Genomic DNA, 26396 nt, shown 5'->3' with positions numbered 1-26396 from the left:
ATTAGTGATGAATTGATGGACTCGTTGCTTAGATTCGTGAAATATCTGTTAATATTGACGGTCTACTCTTGTACGTAATTCATATTCTTAGATAGCAGAGATAAATTAGAATGTTGACGGTATATTGTTGTAACTCAGAATTCAGAGATACATCTGTATTCCCGGTTTATGTTTATATGAGTGCGAAGTTGTGCGAAATTCACATCATGCAGCGTTGGCGTGTAACGCGGTTTGACTGCACTGCCCCTTCAAATAATGCTAAACGTTGTACTGCTTTTAAACTATCTGCTTCTCGCGACTATTCAGAACGTTGTAGAACAACCGATACTGATTCTAGACATTTTTGCTGGTACTCTCTCAAGTTATTATTGTTCCTCCTTTCTAGGTGAAAAATGTGAAAGAAGTGTAGGATTTATATACTGGAATATTTCATAAGGTTACTTTCATAATAAGTAAGCGATCACTATTACTACTACTAAGTGAGTGATTACTATTTTTGCTAGTACTCTCTCAAGTTATTATTGTTCCTCCTTTCTAGGTGAAAAATGTGAAAGAAGTGTAGGATTTATATACTGGAATATTTCATGAGGTTACTTTCATAATAAGTAAGCGATCACTATTACTACTACTAAGTGAGTGAATACTACTATTTATGGTAAACTATCCCTTCCCCATGCCTTATAAAAACAACTCATAAACTTACTTTGGCCTACCTGATTGGTAATTAGAATCTCTTCTAAGTGAAATTTGCCACACTTCAACAATTTGTGGAAAAACTATTTATTATATGAATGAGCACTTATCAATTAACTTAGTAATATCAATCAAATATCGTTAGAAAAGTGAATTACGCGATATAACATAAATTGAAATTGGAATTTATTCTTCCAAAAAATACATTGATTACAATAGATACAACTGATAGATGAATTATTTCTGGATATTTCATAAGATATTTCTCGATCATATTCAATTCATCTATCACATCACTGGATTCAAAAATAGGCAAATAAAATGAGAAAAAAACTATCTTCTAGAATTCAAAATGTATGTACTCTTCTCGAAACTATTGTGAAGAACTAGTCTGATAAAGTAACATAATTCCTTATGAAAATAATTTTTAGGTACGAGTTGAAGCTCTATTGAGGTTCAATTAGTTCAATCTCTATTTCAAATACTAGAGCTAGGACTCCGACGATGTATATACATATCTACGAATGAAATGTTGCTCTATAATATAATGTTATTTTCCGTGGAGAATATATTGAATCAATTACATTATTATTCCTCGCCAATCTTTATATCAAATAGTTTGATAGGAATCGACTTTGAAAAAATATTAAACAAATGAAGGGATCAATTAATTGGATAGAGGATCAAACATACACCTATTGCATCAATTTTGAAGAGTTTATTGAAACAATCTATTATATTTATGTTATGCTTGACCTTCTTAAAGTAGTATTAATAATCTGAATATAAAGTTATCATACAATGGTCCATCAAATGAAAATTAACTAGTCGTTGAAATATTTTAAAGTTTTTAATAAAGAGTACTACAAGGTATTATAATGTTTTTATTAATTTGAATAAAGTAGCCCATAATAGTGAAGTAATTCCATCAAATGTTATTAATTGATTTTCAATCAATTCAATTTTATTCATTCATCAAATACTATTTAATCTCTTTCATAAGACTCTAAAACCATAGTCTTTATGCCAAGACTTTAGAGTTCATTATAAGCTTATTTTCACAAACACACAATGATAAATCTTCGTATAATTTTCTCTCATCTATATTATTCATTAGTTTTATCAGTATCAATTTGTTGGCGAAACTAATACAAAATAGCTGTTTCTTTGTATGCCGGCGCACGGCGGTTAGAAATGAGACAAGATACTTCTTTTAACAGCCAGTTGTAGATGACGAGGGGAGTGGAAGTGAGTTCAGGCGAAGAGCTGCAAATTGCCGAACTCATTTGCATATCTGAAGCAGTGCACGTTCAGTGCTGCATCTCTTGGCGATTGGATGCTTTCCATTATATTTTTGGCGCTACTGCATACAGTTTTATTAATAACTCCTCAATAAATAATATCAATAACTCTATTTATCAATGGAATTCGATGTTATGATTAAAACTTCACGACACACGCACATCTCGAGTACTTGTATGATATTATGAATTTGAAATTGAGATATCAATCCTTTTTTCGTTCATTGTTAGTGTCATTCTTTTAATCACGATTGAGCACATACATATTTCAATATTGCTCTTTTATCGTATTAGAGAGCACCTTATTGAACCCAAGACTTGGAATCGTAATCAATTAGAGTGTTGTGTCTTTCATTCAGCACTCTATGTAAAATAAACCATCAAAATAGCCTACTTACGTGATATTGTTTGCTCCCTGAACTCAAAATGAATGTCAATCAATAATCATGCATGTATATTATGATCCAAGAATATGGAATATCATAGACTATATAATGTTGACCGCGAGTCCAAGTTCGCAATCAAAAAGAAATAAATATCCTATGAATTTCTAAAATCCTGGATTTTGAATCAAGGAATTGATACAACAACGCATATTATATTGGAAATTCATGCCTTAAATAACCAACAAACATTGATTTCTCAGTCTCAGCAATATAAATTAATCGTTCCACACATGATAAAAAATAAATTATTATGATAAACAAGAGTATTATACAAATTCCATCAAATAACTCAAATTCATTTTAAGAATAACTCAGATTTTCTTAATGGGAGTATTTGTTCCGAATGAAATTAATTATTCAAATGAGGTTTTACAGCTTGAAATGACTGTCAATTAATTTGAATTGATACCGGTATCTTCTACGCTTATCACTGGCCGGAATACAGTGGGTAGCCTACAGCTACAGGCTTCAAAGCTTTTAAAGTAAACGTTTCTCAGATATTTTTCTCTCATGAATATTGTAATTGATTCATACAAAATTAACGGGTGATTGTTGGTTCCCTCATGATGACTTTTCGAAATATTTCTAATATTTTATTATGATTCTTCATGAAGTTCTTCTGATCTCTTTCCCCTCTTTACCCTCCCTTCCTCTCCTAGTAGCTTACCGAACTACCCATGGGTAATATAGTTACTGTAACCGAACCTATCATTTCGTCAGGTAGTAAAAGCAATGCATCGAACGTAATAATCTTGAGTCACATGTCACACGTGATTGTGTACGCAAATAATTCTATTTTTTGAACATGTTGATAGATTAAAAAATGCAGTTTTCTGTTCGAATTGAACATGGTCATACAACACTCCCAAATATGTGTTGTGTTTATCTCATGCTTACTATATTGTTATGAAGAATAATTATTATTGATTATTGAGTAGCCTACTTAAATTTCTTTGATGAATTATTTCTGGAACGATTTACTGTATCAAATGAACTTTAAAATTGGATGCGAATGATAAACTGTGATAGTTTCGTTAAACTTATTGTTATAAAGAAAGTGAACAGTTAGTTTATCAATTTTGACAGGACAAAAATGTTGAAAAATTCATTACCTGAAAATAAAATGTATAATGATAATAATTGGACCATAGAGAATAACAGTTTATACAACTCCAAGTTCATGTTGGAAAAATTTCTCATATAAAATTGCTTTTTATTTTCTTCTCAGAATAAATTCTAGTCGTATTCTTTATTCTGCTATGAGAATCTAATTGTGTCTAGTAATCGATTTTACTGTCATCAGCCTTGACTATTATAAAACTTGGAGGAAATTTTTAAACTTTTAGATCGTTCTCCCACACTCATTACATTATTTTTTTGCGAGTGAGAAATAATATTGGTTCTATAGACAAGAGGAAAATCAAACTTCATATCTATCTATTGTAATGTCATTCAGGATTGGATTTGGCACTTCATTATTGATTATTGTTTCGAGACATTTGTCAAATCAGCAATATAGTCAGTCTTTGTCACGTGGGTTTGTAGAGCAATGTCATTGTCACAGGTTTCAGCGCAATGTGGTCAGGGAACATTTTCAAAATTTATCTTATTGAGCATTTGATCTTACCACCGGATGTAATGGATCACATTGAGGAATTAGAGTAGGATATTTTAAATGCGTCAACACCTCAAACCACGGATCATAGAAAAAGCTGATCCTTCTAATCATTAATTCTATTAATTCATTGGAAATACCAAAGTCAAGATTATATTCAACTTTTCACAACTCAATGATATTTTGCGTGCGCCCGCATCCAGTATCAGTATATTTTATTCTTCAATGATTTCAATTTTGTCTTCGATGGTAAATTCATTTTTTCTCCAAACGTTGTTGAATTGACGTACAAATAAGTGACCTTCACCTGAGTGATCCCACAATTCCTCTTCTAAAGCAACCCTTTCTTTGAGTTGATGACAGTGATATATGCAACAATCAGCTCACCCTTTAACATGAATATTTCATTCTATCTTCATTATAACATTACTTGCTCGCATCTTACAATTTCTTTTCAAAAGTAGGATCATCTTTCCACGACATCTATCTCAGTCTTGACTATAATGTTCTCATGAGTCACGGTATCTTTGAAAGAATCAGCCCTATTCAAATTGATCATTAGGTCATCTTAAAATTTGAGCATAATTTTCATAATCAGGTCATCATTCTTTTAATGATGTCAGCTTCTCTCAATAAATCATAATATAGAGTCTTACAAAGTAGCCTAATTTCTCTGTGTCCCACTAGTGTATTTCTACTAAATTAAAAAAATTGTCTATCACAAGCCAGAACAAAAAAAAATCTTGTAGTTTGATAAAAATAATATACTTTTTCTGAAGTTGACTTGTAGTTGACGTGTAGTTAACTGAAAAATCAACATCTTGTATTATTAAATCAATACAGCCGTTCTTATGTTTTGCAATGATCTTGAAGACCTTCCATACTATATTTTCCCTAATTAATATGTACAATAATTATTGCATACACTTTTTTAATCCTTATGGTGGAGTCCTCATAGATTGAGAAAAGCAAATTTTTAATGAACCAATTCACTTTGAGAATGGGCCTATAGAGTAGGCTACGTGATCGGAATCAAAAATGAGGAGGATGAGTTAATAGTTGGTATTTAAACTTTTGAAGATCCCTATCTTGAGATGTATAGAAGTAAAATTGTAAGAATGGTATTGAAACACAAAATACATTCATTTAATTCATATTTGCCAATGAAACATACCCTCCTCAAAGCAACTGTGATTTACAGAAACTGAATATTAACACACACCACTGATAGGATAATTATTATTGTAAGGATGCTCCAGTCATTATCTGCCGGCGGTGATGCTGTCTAGATAAGGCATCTAAAAAGGATGCTCGTGTAGATTTAGGCCTGAAACCTGGCGCGAACGAAACGAAAAAAGCGAGAAATACGATAAAGCCGAAGCTTGCCTGAACTAGGCCTTTTTCCTATTCAAGACAGAAGGTGGAGCATAATGAATGTATTATTAGTGGCTTATTCTGACAGGGCCCGTTTCGTCATTCCTTGGGCCAATTCCTCAAAGACGCTATGGCAACACTATCTGGAAACGGCATTCCGCAGACGCTAAGCTACTCCAGATTCACCAAAGCGTTAAATATTTTACAACTTCGCTTCCATTTTTCACGCAGACGTGTCAGCTTCCACAGATTTTAATTGATTTTCACACTGTATAAGGACACACAATATATTTCTGACAAACCCCACAACCAATATAGGAAGATAAGCGACTCATCGATCTTCAAATGGTGGAATGATATTTGAAAAGTTTTGAAAAATCTTGAATCGTTAGACTGATTAGTGAATCAGAATAAGGTGGTTCCCAATTCTCCATCAGTAATATAGGCCCCAAAGATTTTAAGAATGTACCTTGTATCAGATAGATCATTATTATGATAAATTATAGGCCCCAAATATTATAAGAATGTCAGTATCTTGCATCAGATGAATTATATTTTCCACTCTATATCAGAGTACCATATTATAGTACGGTACCATCTATACTTTCTGCTAGACCATAACTAGTAGTTCTGTGAACAGTAGACCTCGCGCAGTTATAACGACGTCCCAAACCATAAGCACATCCACACTGATACACTATTTATTTGATCAGATCATGCTTACACAAGATTTAATTATCATATATAACGCTTTCCGGAATTTAGCGCGAGAAAACCAGAAGACATCTAGGCGCCCAGACGAGCTGTTATAAGTTCTTTGCATCCTATTTAATAGTGCATAAAAATTGCATTCAATGAGGCATGCAATTTATAGTCTACACAGCTGCTAAATTTTTACCAAGTTACATTGAGATATTGAATTGCATGCGTCATGGCATGCAATTTATAGTCAACTCGACAGCTGATTTATGATGAATAACTCGGTGACAATCAGCCGTATTGGCTGTGAATTTTTGGCTATGTAGCTTTAAAATAATAAAGATTCTATAGTCTGATTTTCACTCTAATATTGACGTATGAAGGAGGCTGCTTTTTCCTTTTATATTATCCTTGAAATGCAAAATTTCCAAAAACCTTGTATATACGTCGACGCGCAATTTAAAAAGGAACATACCTGTCAAATTTCATGAAAATCTATTACCGCGTTTCGCCGTAAATGCGCAAACCGTCGACTTGAATCTTAGACCTCATTTCTCTGTGTCCCACTAGTGTATTTCTACTAAATTAAAAAAATTGTCTATCACAAGCCAGAACAAAAGGAATTCTTGTAGTTTGATAGAAATAATATACTTTTTCTGGAGTTGACTTGTAGGGGCTTAACTGAAAAATCAACATCTTGTATTATTAAATCAATACAGCCGTTCTTATGTTTTGCTATGATCTTGAAGACCTTCCATACTATATTTTCCCTAATTAATATGTACAATAAAATTATTGCATACACGTTTTTAATCCTTATGGTTGAGTCCTCATTCATTGAGAAAAACAAATTTCTTAATGAACCAATTCACTTTGAGAATGGGCCTATAGAATAGGCTACGTGATCGGAATTCAAAACGAGGAGGATGAGTTAATAGATAGTATTTCCACTTTTGAATATCCCTATCTTAAGATTTATAGAAGTAAAATGGTAAGAATGGTAATGAAACACAAAATACATTCATTTAATTCATATTTGTCAATGAAACATACCCTCCTCAAAGCGACTGCGATTTACAGAAACTGAATATTAACATACACCACTGATAGGATAATTATTATTGTAAGGATGCTCCAGTCATTATCTGCCGGCGGTGATGCTGTCTAGATAAGGCATCTAAAAAGGATGCTCGTGTAGATTTAGGCCTGAAACCTGGTGCGAACGAAACGAAAAAAGCGAGAAATACGATAAAGCCGAAGCTTGCCTGAACTAGGCCTTTTTCCTATTCAAGACAGAAGGTGGAGCATAATGAATGTATTATTAGTGGCTTATTCTGACAGGGCCCGTTTCGTCATTCCTCGGGCCAATTCCTCAAAGACGCTATGGCAACACTATCTGGAAACGGCATTCCGCAGACGCTAAGCTACTCCAGATTCACCAAAGCATTAAATATTTTACAACTTCGCTTCCATTTTTCACGCCGACGTGTCAGCTTCCACAGATTTTAATTGATTTTCACACTGTATAAGGACACACAATATATTTCTGACAAACCCCACAACCAATATAGGAAGATAAGCGACTCATCGATCTTCAAATGGTGGAATGATATTTGAAAAATTTTGAAAAATCTTGAATCGTTACACTGATTAGTGAATCAGAATAAGATGGTTTCCAATTCTCCATCAGTAAATATAGGCCCCAAAGATTTTAAGAATGTACCTTGTATCAGATAGATCATTATTATGATAAATTATAGGCCCCGAATATTATAAGAATGTGAGTATCTTGCATCAGATGAATTATATTTTCCACTCTATATCAGAGTACCATATTATAGTACAGTACCATCTATACTTTCTGCTAGACCATAACCAGTAGTTCTGTGAACAGTAGACCTCGCGCAGATATAACGACGTCCCAAACCATAAGCATATCCACACTGATAGCCTACACTATTTATTTGATCAGATCATGCTTACACAAGATTTAATTATCATATATAACGCTTTCCGGAATTTAGCGCGAGAAAACCAGAAGACATCTAGGCGCCCAGACGAGCTGTTATAAGCTCTTTGCATCCTATTTAATAGTGCATAAAAATTGCATTCAATGAGGCATGCAATTTATAGTCTACACAGCTGCTAAATTTTTACCAAGTTACATTGAGATATTGAATTGCATGCGTCATGGCATGCAATTTATAGTCAACTCGACAGCTGATTTATGATGAATAACTCGGTGACAATCAGCCGTATTGGCTGTGAATTTTTGGCTATGTGGCTTTAAAATAATAAAGATTCTATAGTCTGATTTTCACTCTAATATTGACGTAAGAAGGAGGCTGCTTTTTCCTTTTATATTATCCTTGAAATGCAAAATTTCCAAAAACCTTGTATATACGTCGACGCGCAATTTAAAAAGGAACATACCTGTCAAATTTCATGAAAATCTATTACCGCGTTTCGCCGTAAATGCGCAACATATAAACATTCAAACATTTGAACATTAAGAGAAATGCCAAACCGTCGACTTGAATCTTAGACCTCATTTCGCTCGGTCAATAAATTACCTTTCATTTCCTCTAATATACCTTGATGAAAATATTGAAAGCTTGCTTTCAATTTCACTAAAGCTAGCTTTCAGTTTCACATTGAAACAGCTTGTTGAAAACGCATCGGCATCGTAATGCAAAGGTGTGCTGTTCAACACCACTGCCAAATCATAATCATTGAAACTGCATAGTCATGGTCGTGGAAGAACGCAATATGCATGTTCCCCACTACATGAACACTCTTCTAGTCATTCAACCTCAATAAAATTTTTATTTTCCACCTAATCATCCAACGGCTCATCTCATTTTTGTCATTCAACTTTCTTAGCGGTTCATTTGGGACTTTGGGACTTCTCTCTCGTTTGTGGTACTGTCTGAGCATGTGAACAGAGTTTCAATATTATTATATCTTTGTTTGTCAAAAGATATTCTTTTTCTGATTTCATTTCAATGAATGTCAAAATGCACAGGTTTTTTAACCTTTCGGGGTCTTTCCTTATTTCAATTATTGTATTATTTAATTTTATATTGTGTACTATTATTCTAATTTCTAAGTTTTTATCATTTATTATAATTATCAAGGATAAATAAACGATTTTTTAATTTGAAAAAGTAGGTTATGCAGTATGATCATTCACAATATTGGTTCATCAGATATTTCAATCAATAGTTTAGTTTGAAGAATTCATTGAAAACATTTTGATATTGAAGGCTGACATGAGAGTGCAAAGCTACTCAAGACTGACTGACCAACATAAACGATTTCAATGTACCCAAATTATATTCTTCAAGTTTCCAATCGACAATTGAATGTACATTACAAATCAGAACCAAGAAATTATTATTGATAACTGAAATTCTATGATCTGGAGATTGAATTCGATAGAAATAAATTAATTTTATTCGTACACTATCGTTCAGTTTATAATTCAATTCATTTGAAATTCTAAATTGCAGAGTAGTCTATATATTTGAAATTCAGACTCCAAAGTAATTTTTCAATTGGGGGTTTAAGCTTCAATTTGTCTCCTCTAATTAATCATAAACTTTGGAAATCAACCCTGTAAATGACTGATATCTCACTGATTTATAGTAGTTCACTAGTGGGGTAGGCCAATCAGCAGCCCAACTCAGGCAGGAAGGATCCTTCAAGAGGTTGAAGTGTTTAGGTTGGATTTTTTTCTCTTGTACACAGAGGAAGTTAATTTGGAAGAAGGAAGGAGGTTATGGAATGTTTCACAGCATGTTGATAGTTCTGTTTTGATGGAAGCATTCTCATATGGCAGGCTACAATCATGTAACAGCTCACATCAAACTACTCTTACACACTTTCATTGGTTGAAAAACATTATGGGGAAAAAAGGTGACCGAAATGTGAGTTCAAGAAGTTCTCTATTAGGACCTACTGTCGCCCAGAGCTTACAGTAAGGATAGCGGTTGTAGGAGGGTGGTAAGAAAATAAGATGAAAGAGATAAGCAGAGAGAGAAGAAGAAAAGTGAATAATAATAATAATATAATAATAATAATAATAATAATATAATAATAATAATAATAATAATAAGAGGAAAAGTGAAAAAGAAGAAGAAGAAGAAGAAGAAGAAGAAGAAGAAGAAGAAGAAGAAGAGGAAGAAGAAGAAAAGTAAAGAAGAAGAAGAAAAGTAAAGAAGAAGAAGAAAAGTAAAGAAGAAGAAGAAAAGTGAAGAAGAAGAAGAAGATGATGAAGAAGAAGAAAAGTAAAGAACAAGAAGAAGAAAAGTGAAAAAGAAGAAGAAGAAGAAGGGTAAGAAGTAAAAGAAGAAACAGCCGACAAGAATAATAAAACGAAAGTATGACACTTGACATATCAACCCCCAACAACGCAAGGTCCGTAAAAAATCTTCTGGTAGGATTAAAGAGACAAGTTTTTATCTCGACTATTATTATAATCATTTTGAGTCGTGGAATGCATCACGAGTGGATCGGATCAACACATTCAGTTTGGAGAGTAAGTGAGCAGGAGATAGGCCTACTGCTCCTCAATGTAGCAGATGAATAATGAAGATAAACTACCACGGATAATCATGCAGTAGACCATGTGAAGGAGTGAGAGAGGAGATAGCTCAGCATTCAATACACTTGCACACTTCTTACAAGGTGGATTATATTATGATAAATAAATCGAATACGGTTGAATATAAATTATTGAGTATGATGTGAATGAGAATAAGTAGTAATATAATAAGGGAACAATGGAATTAGCTTGAATTGGGTTGGGTAGTACTTATTCCAATGATTCCACGGGGCAAAACTACATTATACATAGAAAACTGGAGTTAGAATGGAGATGGAAGGTTTTGCTTCCATTATCAAGTCATCATCCCTAGTTTTTTACTTTTATTGCCTGTGATCTGTGAGGCACTCGGTGTCAAACGCTCTTGTAAAATATACACCTCGAGGAATAAGAATGTATTACTTGGGACGCTCCTATCTATTCTAGATATACAACATCCCGGAATAAGAATATAGCTGAAAAGAGAATATAATAATAATACTGAGGGTGAAGCCCACATAAGCTCTTGGCTTGTGAATGAGAGGGATGATGATTTGATGTTAATGATGATGGTGATGATATGCTTTCTGTATGCCAATATTCATTGAAATAATTGGATATGATGAATAAATATATAACATTGTAGATTTTCAAACAATTCCAATCACATAGGCGTACGGTATCTGATCGTTATTTAACTTCCAATTGAATTACAATCCGCACAATATTACATAGAAAGCATGAGCAGTTCAGGAAACTTTGTTGAGTGGGGTATAAATGAATACGTTACTTGGAACTCGTAGGTGTTAGTTATTGGAAAAGCATTGAAATTATTTCATTATTTATGATGTTATCATTATATAGGACAACACAAATCCTACCAAAAATCGATAGCTGGCTTGAAAAGAAAAAAAAACAAAGCATTTTATAAGACTTTTAGTTTTGTAATCCTATATATTATAAAATCCATAAACCCTTTGAATCTACTTACTAGTCATAACTTCAACGCAAACAGATAGCCAAACTCAGCTGATAACAGCGGAAGATTTACTAGAAACTCGTAAGACCGTTCACAAATTAGGTCAGGTTTGGAAGGATGTTTCCAGTAGCTGGGAGCGATTCTGTGTAAAAATTAGCTCTGGAAAGTGGACAATTCGGACTACAGTGCGAGAAACTGAATGGAACGGACAGAGAACTGATGTTTGTATCCTCATTCATGGTACAGCGCTCGTATTTCTTCGCTTTGCACAAATGCGGAGCAGTGGTTGAGTCCCTTGTACCGGGAAGATGTTTCTGGAAACTGCGTGTCCTTCCCCTCCAGCCAAACCCCTCCTCCCCACACCAATACAGATGTTGACACAAAATACCAGACTGACCACCCCCGGATCCTCGCATTCCAGGTCTGCACTCTTGTTTGAAGACTCATTTAGCAGTGCCGGTCCCCTCCACAGGTGGTGGTGTAGTATGTAGCACGCCCCTACATCTGACGAAGATTCCTAACAGCGAAGTTTTTCTTGATTCCTATCAAATAGAACGTGTTTTGTATTTTCGACACATGTTGGATTTCTTTGTTTCATCACTTAAACGTCTGTGTAGTATGTAGTATATTCACAGGTTCACAAGTTGATAATTTTTTTTTGTAAAAATGTAATTAAAAAGTAAGATTGCAGTTGTAAATGCAGGAAAAATTGCAGGATTGATATTTTTAATTGGAAATTAGTTGATAATAATACGTGTCGGCGCAAAAAGGAGACATTCTGTGTGATAACTCCCAAAACACAAGCAGCAGTCAGCTGGATGATGAGTTTTTCTTATGCACGCTCAATGTTATCCTGTTACAGCCCCAAAAAGGACGATAAAGTGAGTCAACTTCGTTGGCCAATGAACTCAATCTGTATTATTATGTTTAAAAGAATTGTATTGAAAATTTTAAGTTGATTGATGAACTCAACTGTTCAATTGTTCTTTATGAACTCAGCTGTTGTTTTGGGAGTAAGTTTGAGTTTCTTTACAAGTTTTAAAAATTGTCAATTATTAATACAGTATTTTTCAGTTATTAGTGATGATTTAGTGAAGTATTCTTATTTAAATTGGTTTTCAACTTTTCTCAATTCCTAGTAGTTTAGACTTAAAATTGGACAAAAATCATGAAGTGTAAACATAACCTATTTTTGAACAATTTCTATCTAAATTTGGGAAAGGAGCAGTTTTGTGCTTTAAGCCCAAACTTCCTTTCTCAATCATTCATAATTTATTGAAAATGATAGTGTGAGTTTCAATGTATGAATAAATAAATAAATAGTAACTGTCGAACAAACAAACGGATATCGATTCGAGTCAAATCTATGAAACGATATGCAACTCCTTAATTGCCATGAAAAATATAACTTGATCAATGAATGATATGTAAGAGAACTGCTTATTGAATAGTTGAGACCATTCCACTGCTATTAGTTTATTATGTACAAAAACGTTTTGATGATAAAATCTCTGCAATTTTCATAGATGCTGCATAAATTCTGTTAAGAATCAATCACTGAATCATAGAAAAATCTCTCCATAATTGATTGATATCCGGCCCAAACCACCTAGAATACTCATCAATCTAAATAGTACGATACCTAAAAAAATGAAGAATAAATAAGTAGACGCGTGCTAGACAAGTTAATCACATTCAGATTAGAACGGACACACAGAGCTGTGGTAACTTTTTTCAAGGGTGTAACAAGAGAAAAAACTGAGCCCAATGATTATACCGGTTACCGGCATAGCATACTCTCGTAGCATTCATTAGGCCTGCTCTCCTCATTGATGTCGAAAGGATGCACCCAACTAATGAATGATATTCACTTCTAACTGTCAGCATTGCTTTGCACACAAGTACATAACACAAATACTTCCCATTCAACCAATTCTAACATTTTCAAATGTATCTCACTGTCTGTTACATCAAATACAAGAAATAAACAAACGGTTTACATATTACATTACAGCAAGATACGGCTTTTATAAATTAATGTTGTTACATGTATAGTGAGGTCCACGTTACAATGACAGTGGAGAAAGATAGGAGAACAGCGTTGCCGATTCTCCGCCTTGCCACTGCCACCTATAGAGGATAGCTGAACAGGTGTATCTGATGTAATTTTAATTTTTACTTTCCTTGCCTTACTAGTGGTTCTGTAAACAGTAGACCTCACGCAGTATTCTCATCCACAAGTACTTGATTGAAACTATAGACCTTATGGAAATACAGCAATAGACTGGCTTCTCCACACATCTGTGTAATCACTTGTCAGCTGATTTATTATGAATAATTCTATAGTCTGATTTTTACTTTCCTGAGTCCAAAAACGTAGTTCTGGGTATCGGTCTGTATGTGTGTGTGTGTGTGTGTGTGTGGTGTGTGTGTGTGTGTGTGTGTGTGTGTGGTGTGTGTGTGTGTGTGTGTGTGTATGTGTGTGTGTGTGTGTATGAGTGTATGTGCGTCTGTGTACACGATATCTCATCTCCCATCTCCCAATTAGTGGAATGACTTGAAATTTGGAACTCAAGGTCCTTTCACTATAAGGATCCGACACGAACAATTTCGATCAAATGCAATTCAAGATAGCGGCTAAAATGGCAAAAATGTTGTTGAAAAACAGGGTTTTTCGCGATTTTCCCAAAACGGCTCCAACGATTTTGATCAAATTTATACCTAAAATAGTCATTGATAAGCTCTATCAAATGCCATGAGTCCCATATCTGTAAAAATTTCAGGAGCACCGCCCCATCTATGCAAAGTTTGATTTTAGATTTCCAATTATCAGGCTTCAGATACAGTTTAAACAAAAACAGTTTAGACAACCAAGAAGATGGCGAACCTACCGAAAGATCTCGTTGTCACAGTGAATGATTAATTCATTTATTGTAAAATATCTGACTACTAGTCGTTTTTTTTCTAAAAAAAATTCAAGTGGAAAAGATTCAGCATAAACATTTCTACAATAATTGATGTTCAGTAACATTTTCACCTAAAATTGAAAATAAGCTCGAAATTCGAGAAAATGTGATTATTCAATTGCAAACTGTTGGCAACTGTTGATTCTATTAAATCATTCACTAAGAAGAGATAGCAGACTTCGTGTGTCTCCAGCGTTATTGTCCTGTCACCAGCTGGCTCAGATCTTTGAATAGTAGACTTGAGATGCGCGTTTACACTAGCGTCAGGTGATCAATTTTCATAACGGGAAGGAAATTTGTATGAGTGCGCCACACCAGATTTTTTTCATTGACATTGGATATTTTGCTATTTAATTATATTTATTGAACTTCAATCCCGATCCGAGGTTAAATTTTGATGCTTGCCAGTAATTTGTGAATCCCCTGGAAGCGGTACGAACACGGTACAAGTTGTCCAGTGGTGGGGCCGCCACCTTACTGCTTCTAGACTCGCAGGATTTTTGTAAGGTTTACTCCCCTAGACAATTTGCTCTCACCGAAGCTACGAGTCTTGTCCACCCATTTTTTGCTTTAGCTCTCTTAATCCAAATCTCCATCAGACATGAAGCCTTCACCAAGCTACCCAGCCGCACCACCACGGAGGCGCACAACTTCAAGTCTAAGATGCTGAGTGAAGGATGTATTTGAAGATGTCAAAACAAGGCGGCCATATTTCTACATTGATGAAAAACGGTCTGGCAAAGTTGAGGAGCTAGAGAAGTATAGCGCTATATGCTTTGTCGAATGATAGACAAGGAAAGCAACACCAATGTTAATCAAATTCTGCCATTTAACGTGGAACTCACTATAGAAGAAACGACACGTATTTGTGTGGACAGCAATAATCTTACAAGCTAAAATATCTGGATGCGTGTTGGTTATTTTAACGTATTTTATTTATTGATTCAATGATACATTATTATTCTTTAAAATAATTGACCGAGCGAAGTGAGGTCTAAGATTCAAGTTGACGGTTTGGCATTTCTCTTAATGTTTGAATGTTTATATGTTGCGCATTTACGGCGAAACGCGGTACCGTAATAGATTTCCATGAAATTTAACAGGTATGTTCCTTTTTAAATTGCGCGTCGATGTATATACAAGGTTGTTGGAAATTTTGCATTTCAAGGATAATATAAAAGGAAAAAGGAGCCTCCTTCATACGCCAATATTAGAGTAAAATCAGACTATAGAATTATTGACCGAGCGAAGTGAGGTCTAAGATTCAAGTCAACGGTTTGGCATTTCTCTTAATGTTTAAATGTTTATATGTTTTTATGTTGCGCATTTACGGCGAAACGCGGTAATAGATTTTCATGAAATTTGACAGGTATGTTCCTTCTTTAACTGCGCGTCGACGTATATACAAGGTTTTTGGAAATTTTGCATTTCAAGGATAATATAAAAGGAAAAAGGAGCCTCCTTCATACGCCAATATTGGAGTAAAAATCAGACTATAGAATTATTCATCATAAATCAGCTGACAAGTGATTACACAGGTGTGTGGAGAAGCCAGTCTATTGCTGTATTTCCATAAGGTCTATAGTTTCAATCAGGTACTTGTGGATGAGAATACTGCGTGAGGTCTACTGTTCACAGAGCTACTAGTTTGGTGGAGGAGTGCCTTGAGTGCCTATTAGTATAGATATACAGAAAGAATATTCACATCCACAAGTATATAGTATAAATTAATGTGGGTGGTATTAGTTCAGATACATGCCTACTGAAGATTCAAGAGTATTATGAGTGAACGCTCTAGATGCATCTTCTTGAGAACCGCGACCGCGAAGAAAAGACAGTGGACCGCGCCGCGTTCGCGTCCTTGACAACTTTCACTGGCGGCAATACCGTTCTTCAAGTCAAGTTCAGTGGCCATCAATCCAATGCCGGTCTTGAGTGGTACGTGCTTAACCGCATTGTTATGCCGAAATCGACCAGGAAAAGAAGTAAAGTCAATGTCACTTTTTCCCAAGTATTTCTGTGGAACTTGACTTATGAGCATGGTGAGGGCGTTGATCTTGATTCGAGTTTGTTTCTGTAAACAATTTAGTTTTTGTTGAGAGTGATGCTCATAATGTGCTTCTCGAAACGTGGAAGAATGATTTTGAGTGACGATTGAATCAGTATTTGAATATTCATTGATCTTTGATCATGCGCCACAGTCCTACAGTATAGGCACTATAAATTAGTATCTATACTGATTTTTATTGAAAAATCTAAATATTAATCAGGTAGTTATATGTATAAAATAATTCATTTTTCATTGATTATCATTTAGGCTACTAAATATTTAGTTCTCGTACCAATAATTCAACTATTAATTTGTTGATTCATTCATTCATTTGTCAATCTTGAACAAATTTGTTCAACTCCTGTTTTGTTTGGAATACAATTTCTGGTTCTTGATATAATTCAGTATTGCAAGCTCAACAAAAAACCTTGCTTTCGCGATGAATGGTATGAACGTGATAATTAAGATATCTCTTATAATTTGCTATATTACAATATTATATATCAGAGGATGATATGCCACAATGATATAAATCATATATTAAATATGTATATATATGAATAAATCATAAAATATAATAATAATAATGATCATATATCATTTTTTATGAACAATAGATTTGTGCTTGAATATAATCCACTAGCATAACAATTTCTATTGTGTGAGCTGTAATTATCTAAATTATTTCAATAATAGAAAACTTTTTTGGTGATTATAGTGTGATCTGTGATTACTACAGTTAATATTCTTCTTAAATCAACTGACTAAATTATCATATTTTATTATTTATTCAAATATAATAACTAAATATTTATGAATAAATCATAGCCTTCTCTAATTTTCCATCTCAATAAGACATTGCTACGGAATCATTCAATATTATCTACCGCTCTAATAATTCCTCAAATGAAAATTCTATTGAATCAATAGAGTATCGATTGTTTTTTTGAATCAACTAATCCAGTAGATCAAATATAGCAGCAGGTAGGCCTAAATATTTAATGAATAATACCTAATAATAAATAAATGAATAAAGATATGTATAACATGTTTTGACATTATTTTGTACAAATGTTTTGATATTTGAACAATTTTAATTATCTTTCAGGATAATGATAGTGAATTTTGCGATACAACAGCCACAACCCACAATTGGAAGATGACTGTTATTTACAATATTTTCCTCCAATAGCTGCTCTTGACACGATTATCTTACAAGATGACTGTGGTTTTTTCTGGTTGAAATGTCTTATTGAAATCAAATTCACACAATAGAATGGGATCAAGTTACCTGTAGTAGGCCTAAAAGAGCTTCCGCCGAACTCACTGACTGGATATTAACATTATTTTGACACATCAAATCTCATCATTTTTATGAACAATAGATTTGTGCTTGAATAAAATTAGCTGGAATAACAATTTCTATTGTGAGCAGTAATTATCTAAATTATTTCAATAATAGAAAACTTTTTTGGTGATTATAGTGTGATCTGTGATTACTATAGTTAATATCCTTAAATCAAACCTGACTAGATTAACACCACTTTCTGGTTTCGATGAACTTACAAATGAATTTCAAACAACACTTTCATTCCTGAACAAATCACTTTCCAGTCGTTTTTTAATATTAAAGAACTTAAGAAATACAATACTTAGAAATTATCAATAATATTATTCTTCAATTCAAATAATAAAACAATATCGCGATTCTTAATAATTCACCTGTTTATGAAGACCATCTTCTTTGAATTCAAACTATATTTCTATCAACTTACAAATTATACGTATGTTCACATAAAGATTTCTCAAATATCAAGTTGTTGTTATGCTTCAATAGCCCTGATAATTTATAGTGGAATTGACCAAATTAATTTGGTTCTGTTTCAAATTATTAACATTTCAATTTAATGTTTCAGTAAGTGAGATAGATCTGATCATTCTGATCGTTATTTGAGTGTAACTCAGTCACTCTCATCAATAATATTATTGTCATTGATTATTTATTCTCAATTAAGTTACTAAGAAAAGTTATCGTATGAATACAAATTGATAAAAACAATATAAAAATCTTGTAGTACCCTTTTTAACAACTAGTACTTAACAACTAGTTTCGACCCTAACTTAGGTCATTTTCAAGTTTGAATACCGTATGAATACAGTATTATTATCACAAGTAATGACTATTCTATTGAAAAGTTTCCATCAACAATTTATGTGATAGATCTCATGCTGAAACTTAATTTGATTATTAAATTAAAGTACCTACATTTCAAACTGACAGAATGATATTGAAATTGTTCCTTCTATTTTATTATTCCAGTCTATTTTTAAGCATGCTTGCGCTTACAATCTAGCCAGGTAAATCATGAGTACTCCACCAGTTCAGTCATAACCGCACAGCTAAGATCTAAAACTGTTTGAAATAGGCTGAAATTGACCTTTCTATACCTATATAGTACACTCTACACCGTGGTTCGTGTCACATATCTGCTGTTTAACATTATTTATGCCTTTGTATGAGCATTGTATTTCATAAGGACATTGCAAGAGCAGAGGAATACATTCACCTAGGGTTTTAATGGTGATGTCTTAGTACTACTTATTCACGGTTCAGCAAATCAGCAACGAATGCAAAACGGATAACGGGGTATAGATAAGCACAACGCAAACGTCAAATGCTTGCATATGTCCAATGATTAATGGGAGAGGTTTCAGATAATGTATTCTCCAAGAGGAAACTGTAAAGATATGGAATCTGAGGCTTGTTTGAAAATTCCAGTTTGATGAAAACAGTCTTGAAATACTCAACAATATTGATCAATAATAATTTTTATAATCGCAACGATATCTCCCAATCAAAGTGAACAATCCAGAGTACTTTCATGAATGAGTTTAAAGGTGCGTACAGATTTACGCGCCTCGAACATGAGCAATTCACTTTTAATCAGCTGATGCCAAGCTTTTTATATCTGTATCTTACCGTTTCTGTAAAAATACAGATATAGTCAGCTGATTAAAAGTGAATTGCTCATGTTCGCGGCGCGTATATCTGTACGCACCTTCAAGAATACATCGCTAAAACAAATGAGTACTCCATTCAGTAAATAAATGTGAAAAAGATCGAGTGTTTGAATAACAATTTTACATTGAAATATTCCGTGTGTAATAATACAAAAATAATTGTATCAATGTTTTCAGCAAATTATTTCAAGGATGTTCATCTTATTGAAAATTGATATTATTGATTACCGTGAATAATGCAATAGCAAGATTATTTTAATACAGAATTTCTTTTTTTTTTCATTTATTTTGCTAAATTCCTGGTTTTCCAGTGATGACTGAACTAGTAGAATTACATAGAAGAACATATAATTCACTCAAATACTTTTCATTTGAAATTAGAGAATTGAAATCCGAATTTTTCCCTAAATCTAAGTAGAATATGAGTCGAAAAACATTAATTTATTCAAATGAATTAATGATCATTTTCCTTCCCAAAAGACAGAATATGTGTTTTATCTCATATTTTCTTCTTTCATGATAAAACATATTGTGGATTACAGTATTTTATCCTGGGGTAATTCAACAAGAATAATGAAAACCGATATCAAATTAGTCAATGTTCAATAATTTTTTGAGATGCATTTCGGCTTCCAATTATTTTTATTTGAAAATTTTTGCAATAAATTATGCTCGATAGGTCTCAATGTATATTCGCAATATAATTCATAACAATACTGTCGCGCGAAATATAGGAAGCAGTGATTAAGTAACGTGATATACCCATTGATAAAATGTGATGATGCGGAGAAATAAAATTTTCCTACTGATTGAACATATTTGAATAGAATAATAATGCTTTTCAATCACTGGATGGAATAGGATAATTGAATTTCAATTATTTTCAACACAAAACGTTTTCCTGTAACTCAAAAGCAAATGAAAAATTTCACTTTCAACCAAAATTATTTGGAGATTCAAACGCAAATCCATGAAACGTCGCAGGCTATACTAGTAGAAATACTTTTCCAGTTCATGATTTTGTTTGATAATTCGGAATCTGATTCAGATCCACTTGACAGGAAAGTGTAGGAGTTGTTTCGCAACAACTGGGACAAATCAGAAATGCCGATATGACAGAAATAATCGCGTGGGCTCTGAGAAGGACGCTACAGCGGAAGAGGAAGAGAAATCGGATCAATTTGAGAAATTCATCACACGATTTTGTCATAATTATGCTTTATCAATATGCTAACATCATGGAGCTAGGAAAGTGGGATGAAAATCACTTGACTCAATTGTCTAAAATGCAGTTGTCAAAAATAAAAATATATACCCTCCTTTTTTATATCTTTTCTATACAGGGCTACTTGTAATAAAAATAGAAATAAAAATAAAAAATCTGAGTACCCTTTTTGAATTATTTAATCACAATATGTTTCGGACATTGATGCCATTTTCAAGTGATATCACTTGCTGCCATTACCAAGTGATATCACTTGAAAATTGCATCAATGTCCGAAACATGTTGTGATTAAATAATTTAAAAAGGGTACTCAGATTTATTATTTTTCTTTCTATATATACCCACTTTTTGTTGTCCTTCAAGTTATCCAATAAAATTCCCAAAATACCCAATATAATTAGTTTAAACTGATTTTTCAATTGCCTATTGTAAATTGAGAATTTTTTACATTCCACTGCAAGAGTAATCAATGTGATTACTTACGAAGAAGATAGATATTTTATGGATACATACAAGTCATTGTGATGATTCAAGCCATCACAATTAATCACATTGATTACTCCTTTAGTGGAATTTAATGTGAAAAATCTATTAAGTTCATTAATAAGTATTGTAAAAAATTTATATTTCATTTTCAGATCAATGATTTCCATAGTTAATTGCTGATAATTATTGATATCACCATTCAGAATGTATAACACGGAAGTTAAATAGAATACTCTGTATATTTCTACTAATGATAAGAAAAGTTTAGATTCTATGCTCTACTAGCTTACCCGGCGAACTTCGTACCGCCAAAAAGTCAATCTATCTCATGTCACACTCGACTGTATTTGGTGAATCATGAAATTCATCTGGCAATCAATATTTTCATTTACATCTCAATAGGAACTTACTATGTGCTTAGTCATGCAGCATTTATTATTCCGACATTGCAACATATTCTCGATCAATTGGTAGTAATATCTATCAGTAAAGTGTTGAATTGAAAAAATAGACACCGGTAGGTTAAATCAGTGTTTCAAAGATGAATTTAATGTTTTCATAGTTGTTGATTGTCAATAGATGGTCCAGGAAATATGCGATGTACGATGAATTACACGGAATTCCATATTCTTTCCATCTTCAATTTTGGGATGAATGTTAAAAGCTAAATTAAAAAAAATATCAATTTAGTCTGTCATTCTTCAGTAATTAATGATTACAATATGAACAACTCTCTTTCATGAGATGAATAATTATTTTCCAGTTTCTCAATGATAGGGGAGTGATAATTTTTACTTTCCTTGCCCTATTACCATAGGTAAGGAAAGTATTGCTTTCCGAAAAAAATTAAGGTACCCCAATTTCTGAATTTCTATACGTTTCAAGGTCCCCTGAGTTCAAAAAAGTGGTTTTTGGGTATTGGTCTTTATGTGTGTGTGTGTGTGTGTGTGTGTGTGTGTGTGTGTGTGTGTGTGTGTGTGTGTGTGTGTGTGTGTGTGTGTGTGTGTGTGTGTGTGTGTGTGTGTGTGTGTATGTGCGTCTGTGTACACGATATCTCATCTCCCAATAAACGGAATGACTTGAAATTTGGAACTTGAGGTCCTTTCACTATAAGGATCCGACACGAAGAATTTCAATCAAATGCAATTCAAGATAGCGGCTAAAATGGCGAAAATGTTGTTAAAAATCAGGGTTTTCGCGATTTTCTCGAAAACGGCTCCAACGATTTTGATTAAAGTTATACCTAGAATAGTCATCGCTAAGCTCTATCAACTGCCACAAGTCCCATATCTGTAAAAATTTCAGGAGCACTGCACCATCTATGGAAAGTTTGATTTTAGATTCTCAATTATCAGGCTTCAGATACAATTTAAACAAAAAATTTCGAGTGGAAAAGATTGAGCATGAGAATCTCTACAATTAATGTTCAGTATTATTAACACCTAAAATTAAAAATAAGCTCGAAATTCGAGAAAATGTGATTATCCAATTATTGCAAACTGTTGATTCTATTAAATGATTCACTATGAAGAGATAGCAAACCTCGCGTGTCTCCAGCCTTATTGCCCTGTCACCAGCTGGCTCACATCTTTGAATAGTAGACTTGAGTTGCGCGGGAACATTAGCGTCAGGTGTTTCATAACGGCAAGGAAAGTTGTGTGAGTGCGCCACACCAGATTTTTATTATTTGTATAGGTCTTCTAAGGAACGATCTTCTACAGCTGGTACCAATCAACTACGGTACACTAACTTCAACTCCAAACCACCGTTTTAATACAATTGATCACAGGGTGACGTGTTTATAAAACTGCTGGTAACTTTAGATGCTAAATTATAAGTAGCCACTCGGCCTAAAATTTCAAAAACATAGGTCATTAAAATGTATTAATAAAAAAAAGTAAATTCGTATGGCTTTTGTTGGTGGGGAGTCCCTTGCGGGAAGGTCCCACCGCCTGAATATATAATTTAAGCCGTCAATGGGCCTTACGACTGTCATACTTCAGCCGGGACCGACAGTTTAACGTGCCCATCCGATAACACGGGAGTGATCTGGTTCAAAAACTTTTGGTATTGAGAGGGTTTGAACCCGGGATCTCTGTGCTGCTACGCAAGCACACTATCCACTAGACCACGGATCACTCCGTGTTAATAAATAATTATTATTAGTCCCCCTATTAAAACTTCTGGTCAGAAACCATCCCCAATATTCACACAACATATTCCCAAAGTTTCATGCCGTTCTGTCAACTAGTTTTCGAGTCTATAGGGAACAAACAAACTAACAAACACACAGACATTCATTTTTATATATAGAGATTAAAACTATCAAAGTACAAATATTATTCATGATATTCTGTTCCTATAGGCCTAGGTAAATGTATAGATCTCTTTTCTGTATAGGGCTACTTGTAATATAAATATAAAGAAAATAAAAATCTCAGTACCCTTTTTTTTTGAAATATTTTATCACTACATGTTTCGGACATTTATGCCATTTTCAAGTGATCATATAAAATATTTAAAAAAAAGGGTACTGAGATTTTTATTTTCTTTATATTTAAATATATAGATTTATGCGTCACGATAAGCGTATTTTACTTTTATTCAGCTGATGCTATTTTTATTATATCTTTACAGAAATAATAAGATATAGATATAAAACGCATAGCATCAGCTCATGGAAAGTGAAATGTGCGTGTTTGTAGCGCGTAAGACCATACACCTGTTATTTATTTATGGGATACTCTAAAATATCACTGGAAATTGTGTTGAATCTATTCAAAAAACTGTTTCAAAGTCAATTCGTATAGATATGCGACCTTCAATACAGAAAGCTGCTAAATAGTTATCATGTTATCATACACATCACCATTAAGTTGTCATTTGTCATAATCCTGAGAGATATAAAACACTATTGCGGATGTTTTGCTTCAATAAATGACTAGATTCACTTGGATTAATTTTTAATAATTAAGACTTACTGTAAGCTGGCTAATTGAATTTGTTATTTATGAATAACTAGCTGACCCGGCGAACTTCGTACCGCCAAAAAGTCAATGTATCTCATGTCACACTCGACTTAATTTGGTTAATCATGAAATTTATCTGGCAATCAATATTTTCATTTACATCTCACTACGGACTTCCTATGAGCTTAGTCATGCATCATTTATTATTCCCACCATTAAAATTTCTGGTCAGAAACCATCCCCAATATTCACACAACATATTCCCAAAGTTTCATGCCGTTCTGTCGAGTAGTTTTCAAGTCTATAGGGAACAATCAAACACACATACAGACATTCATTTTTTATACAAGATTATTGAAACATTCAGTTGAAAAAGTATGTGTTTTTGTTTGAAATAAGTTAATGTGGAATGTGTTTTTACTGCAGAATTGGTGGGAAGACACGAATAACAATCAGCGAGCAGAGGAGAGGCGAGTGAACCAATGGGACAACAGACTAAACGAGGATGACACCTCGCGGCAGTGGCGGGAGAGGGGGGAGCGACCGCGGCCCCCCGCGCCACCCCCTGTCTACGACAACTCTTGGCGGGAATCACAGTCGCCGCCCGCAGCCTACGATAGCAGGGGGCAATCGGCCCCCGGCGGCTACGATAGCAGGGGGCAAGCGGTCCCCGGCGGCTACGATAGCAGGGGACAAGCGGCCCCTGATCGGACGGTGGGCCTCAGCAATCGGCCTGACACCTCCAACTACCAGATATTCAATCAACGGGGCGACACCTCGCCTGCCGCACAGTGTATACCGAAATGCTTTGCCGAGAAAGGTAGCAGGGTAAGAATCATCATAAAGTAAAGTAAAATAAAGTGGAGATTATTTCTTTAATCTATGGCATCATTCACATAATTCTTCTGCAACATCATTTTCCAATACGGTAGCTAACTCACTGTTATTCGTTCAAGAAACCCTTTCAAGCACAGGGTGCTTAGGAGCTACATAATGGATTACAAAATATTAGCTTTCTCTTCATACATAACTTTTATTTTTATCATAATGTTACTTGAACTAGCAGCCGATCCATATATCTGATATTGATAATGGAATAATAAATTTTATGTTATTTTGTAGAATGATGATGATAGGTATGTTAAAATACTGCTCTTTATATTCTTCAGTTATGCTAAGAAAATAGCAAAAAATATTATTTTGTTTTGAATTAGTAGTGAATTATTTAGATTTTAGTTTTTAAAATGACTGAAAAATAAAAAAAGAAAGTTCATATTCTAATTTCATCACAATACAGTATAAGATAGTAGGCTCTAAATCTATTATTATTATTCAGCCCTACAAAAGATTACAGAAAATGATAAATTAAATTTACGCATTGATTATCTATTAAATCTAATTATATTATTGTTGTTTTTAGAAGCATTAAGTTTATCATTAAAATTTCACATCGTAAAAGTCTCCTTTATAGTAAGTTACAAGCAATATAGCCCAACTGAAATTTTCATTTTTTCTGTATTGCAGGGTATACCAGGGAGTGCTGGACAAGACGGCCCAGAGGGTTTGAGAGGATACCCTGGACCAGATGGTTTGCCCGGTCCACCTGGAGAAAAAGGAGACAGGGGTCCAGCAGGGGCAAGAGGTGCCAAGGGAGATAGGGTAAGTGAACCTCTGATTGTATCCACAGACCGCTAACATTTTCAATAGATTGACCAATACATGACATTGTACAATCTATAGTATGTAACTATCTATACGTGGTCATGACCAATACTATTCTCTCAACAAAAATGTGGAATAATAAATAACTTGATATATCTTAATTATATTATTTTCTATAATAATAAAGGGTGAAGCGAGCCATTTACTATCCAATTTTTTGCCCAACTTGATTCGACAAGTTGTTGGTGATTGGGGTGAATGGTGTTGTTGTTGTGGAAGGGTGAATTTAACTGGACGAATTTGAAAAGTCGGGTAAACAGTTTAC

The 26396-nt window shown here is 33.8% G+C and overlaps 1 protein-coding gene across 3 annotated transcripts in view; it reads left to right on the top strand.

Annotated features, from left to right (window-relative positions):
* The window catches only part of LOC111049060 (collagen alpha-2(IV) chain), a 76795-nt gene that overhangs the window by 916 nt on the left and 49483 nt on the right, over positions 1-26396 (top strand). For 2 of the 3 annotated variants that reach the window (XM_039423238.1, XM_039423237.1), the window contains exons 3-4: positions 24833-25237; positions 25934-26068. In XM_039423238.1, the coding sequence (XP_039279172.1) occupies positions 24833-25237; positions 25934-26068 (540 nt within the window). The remainder of the gene's footprint in view (positions 1-24832; positions 25238-25933; positions 26069-26396) is intronic. The other variant, XM_039423239.1, reaches the window with a different exon arrangement.

The sequence above is a fragment of the Nilaparvata lugens genome, chromosome 3, assembly GCF_014356525.2.
Source record: "Nilaparvata lugens isolate BPH chromosome 3, ASM1435652v1, whole genome shotgun sequence".
Lineage (NCBI taxonomy): Eukaryota > Metazoa > Arthropoda > Insecta > Hemiptera > Delphacidae > Nilaparvata > Nilaparvata lugens.
The sequence above is the reverse complement of the archived record's forward strand: the minus strand, read 5'-3'. Positions and strand labels throughout refer to the sequence as shown.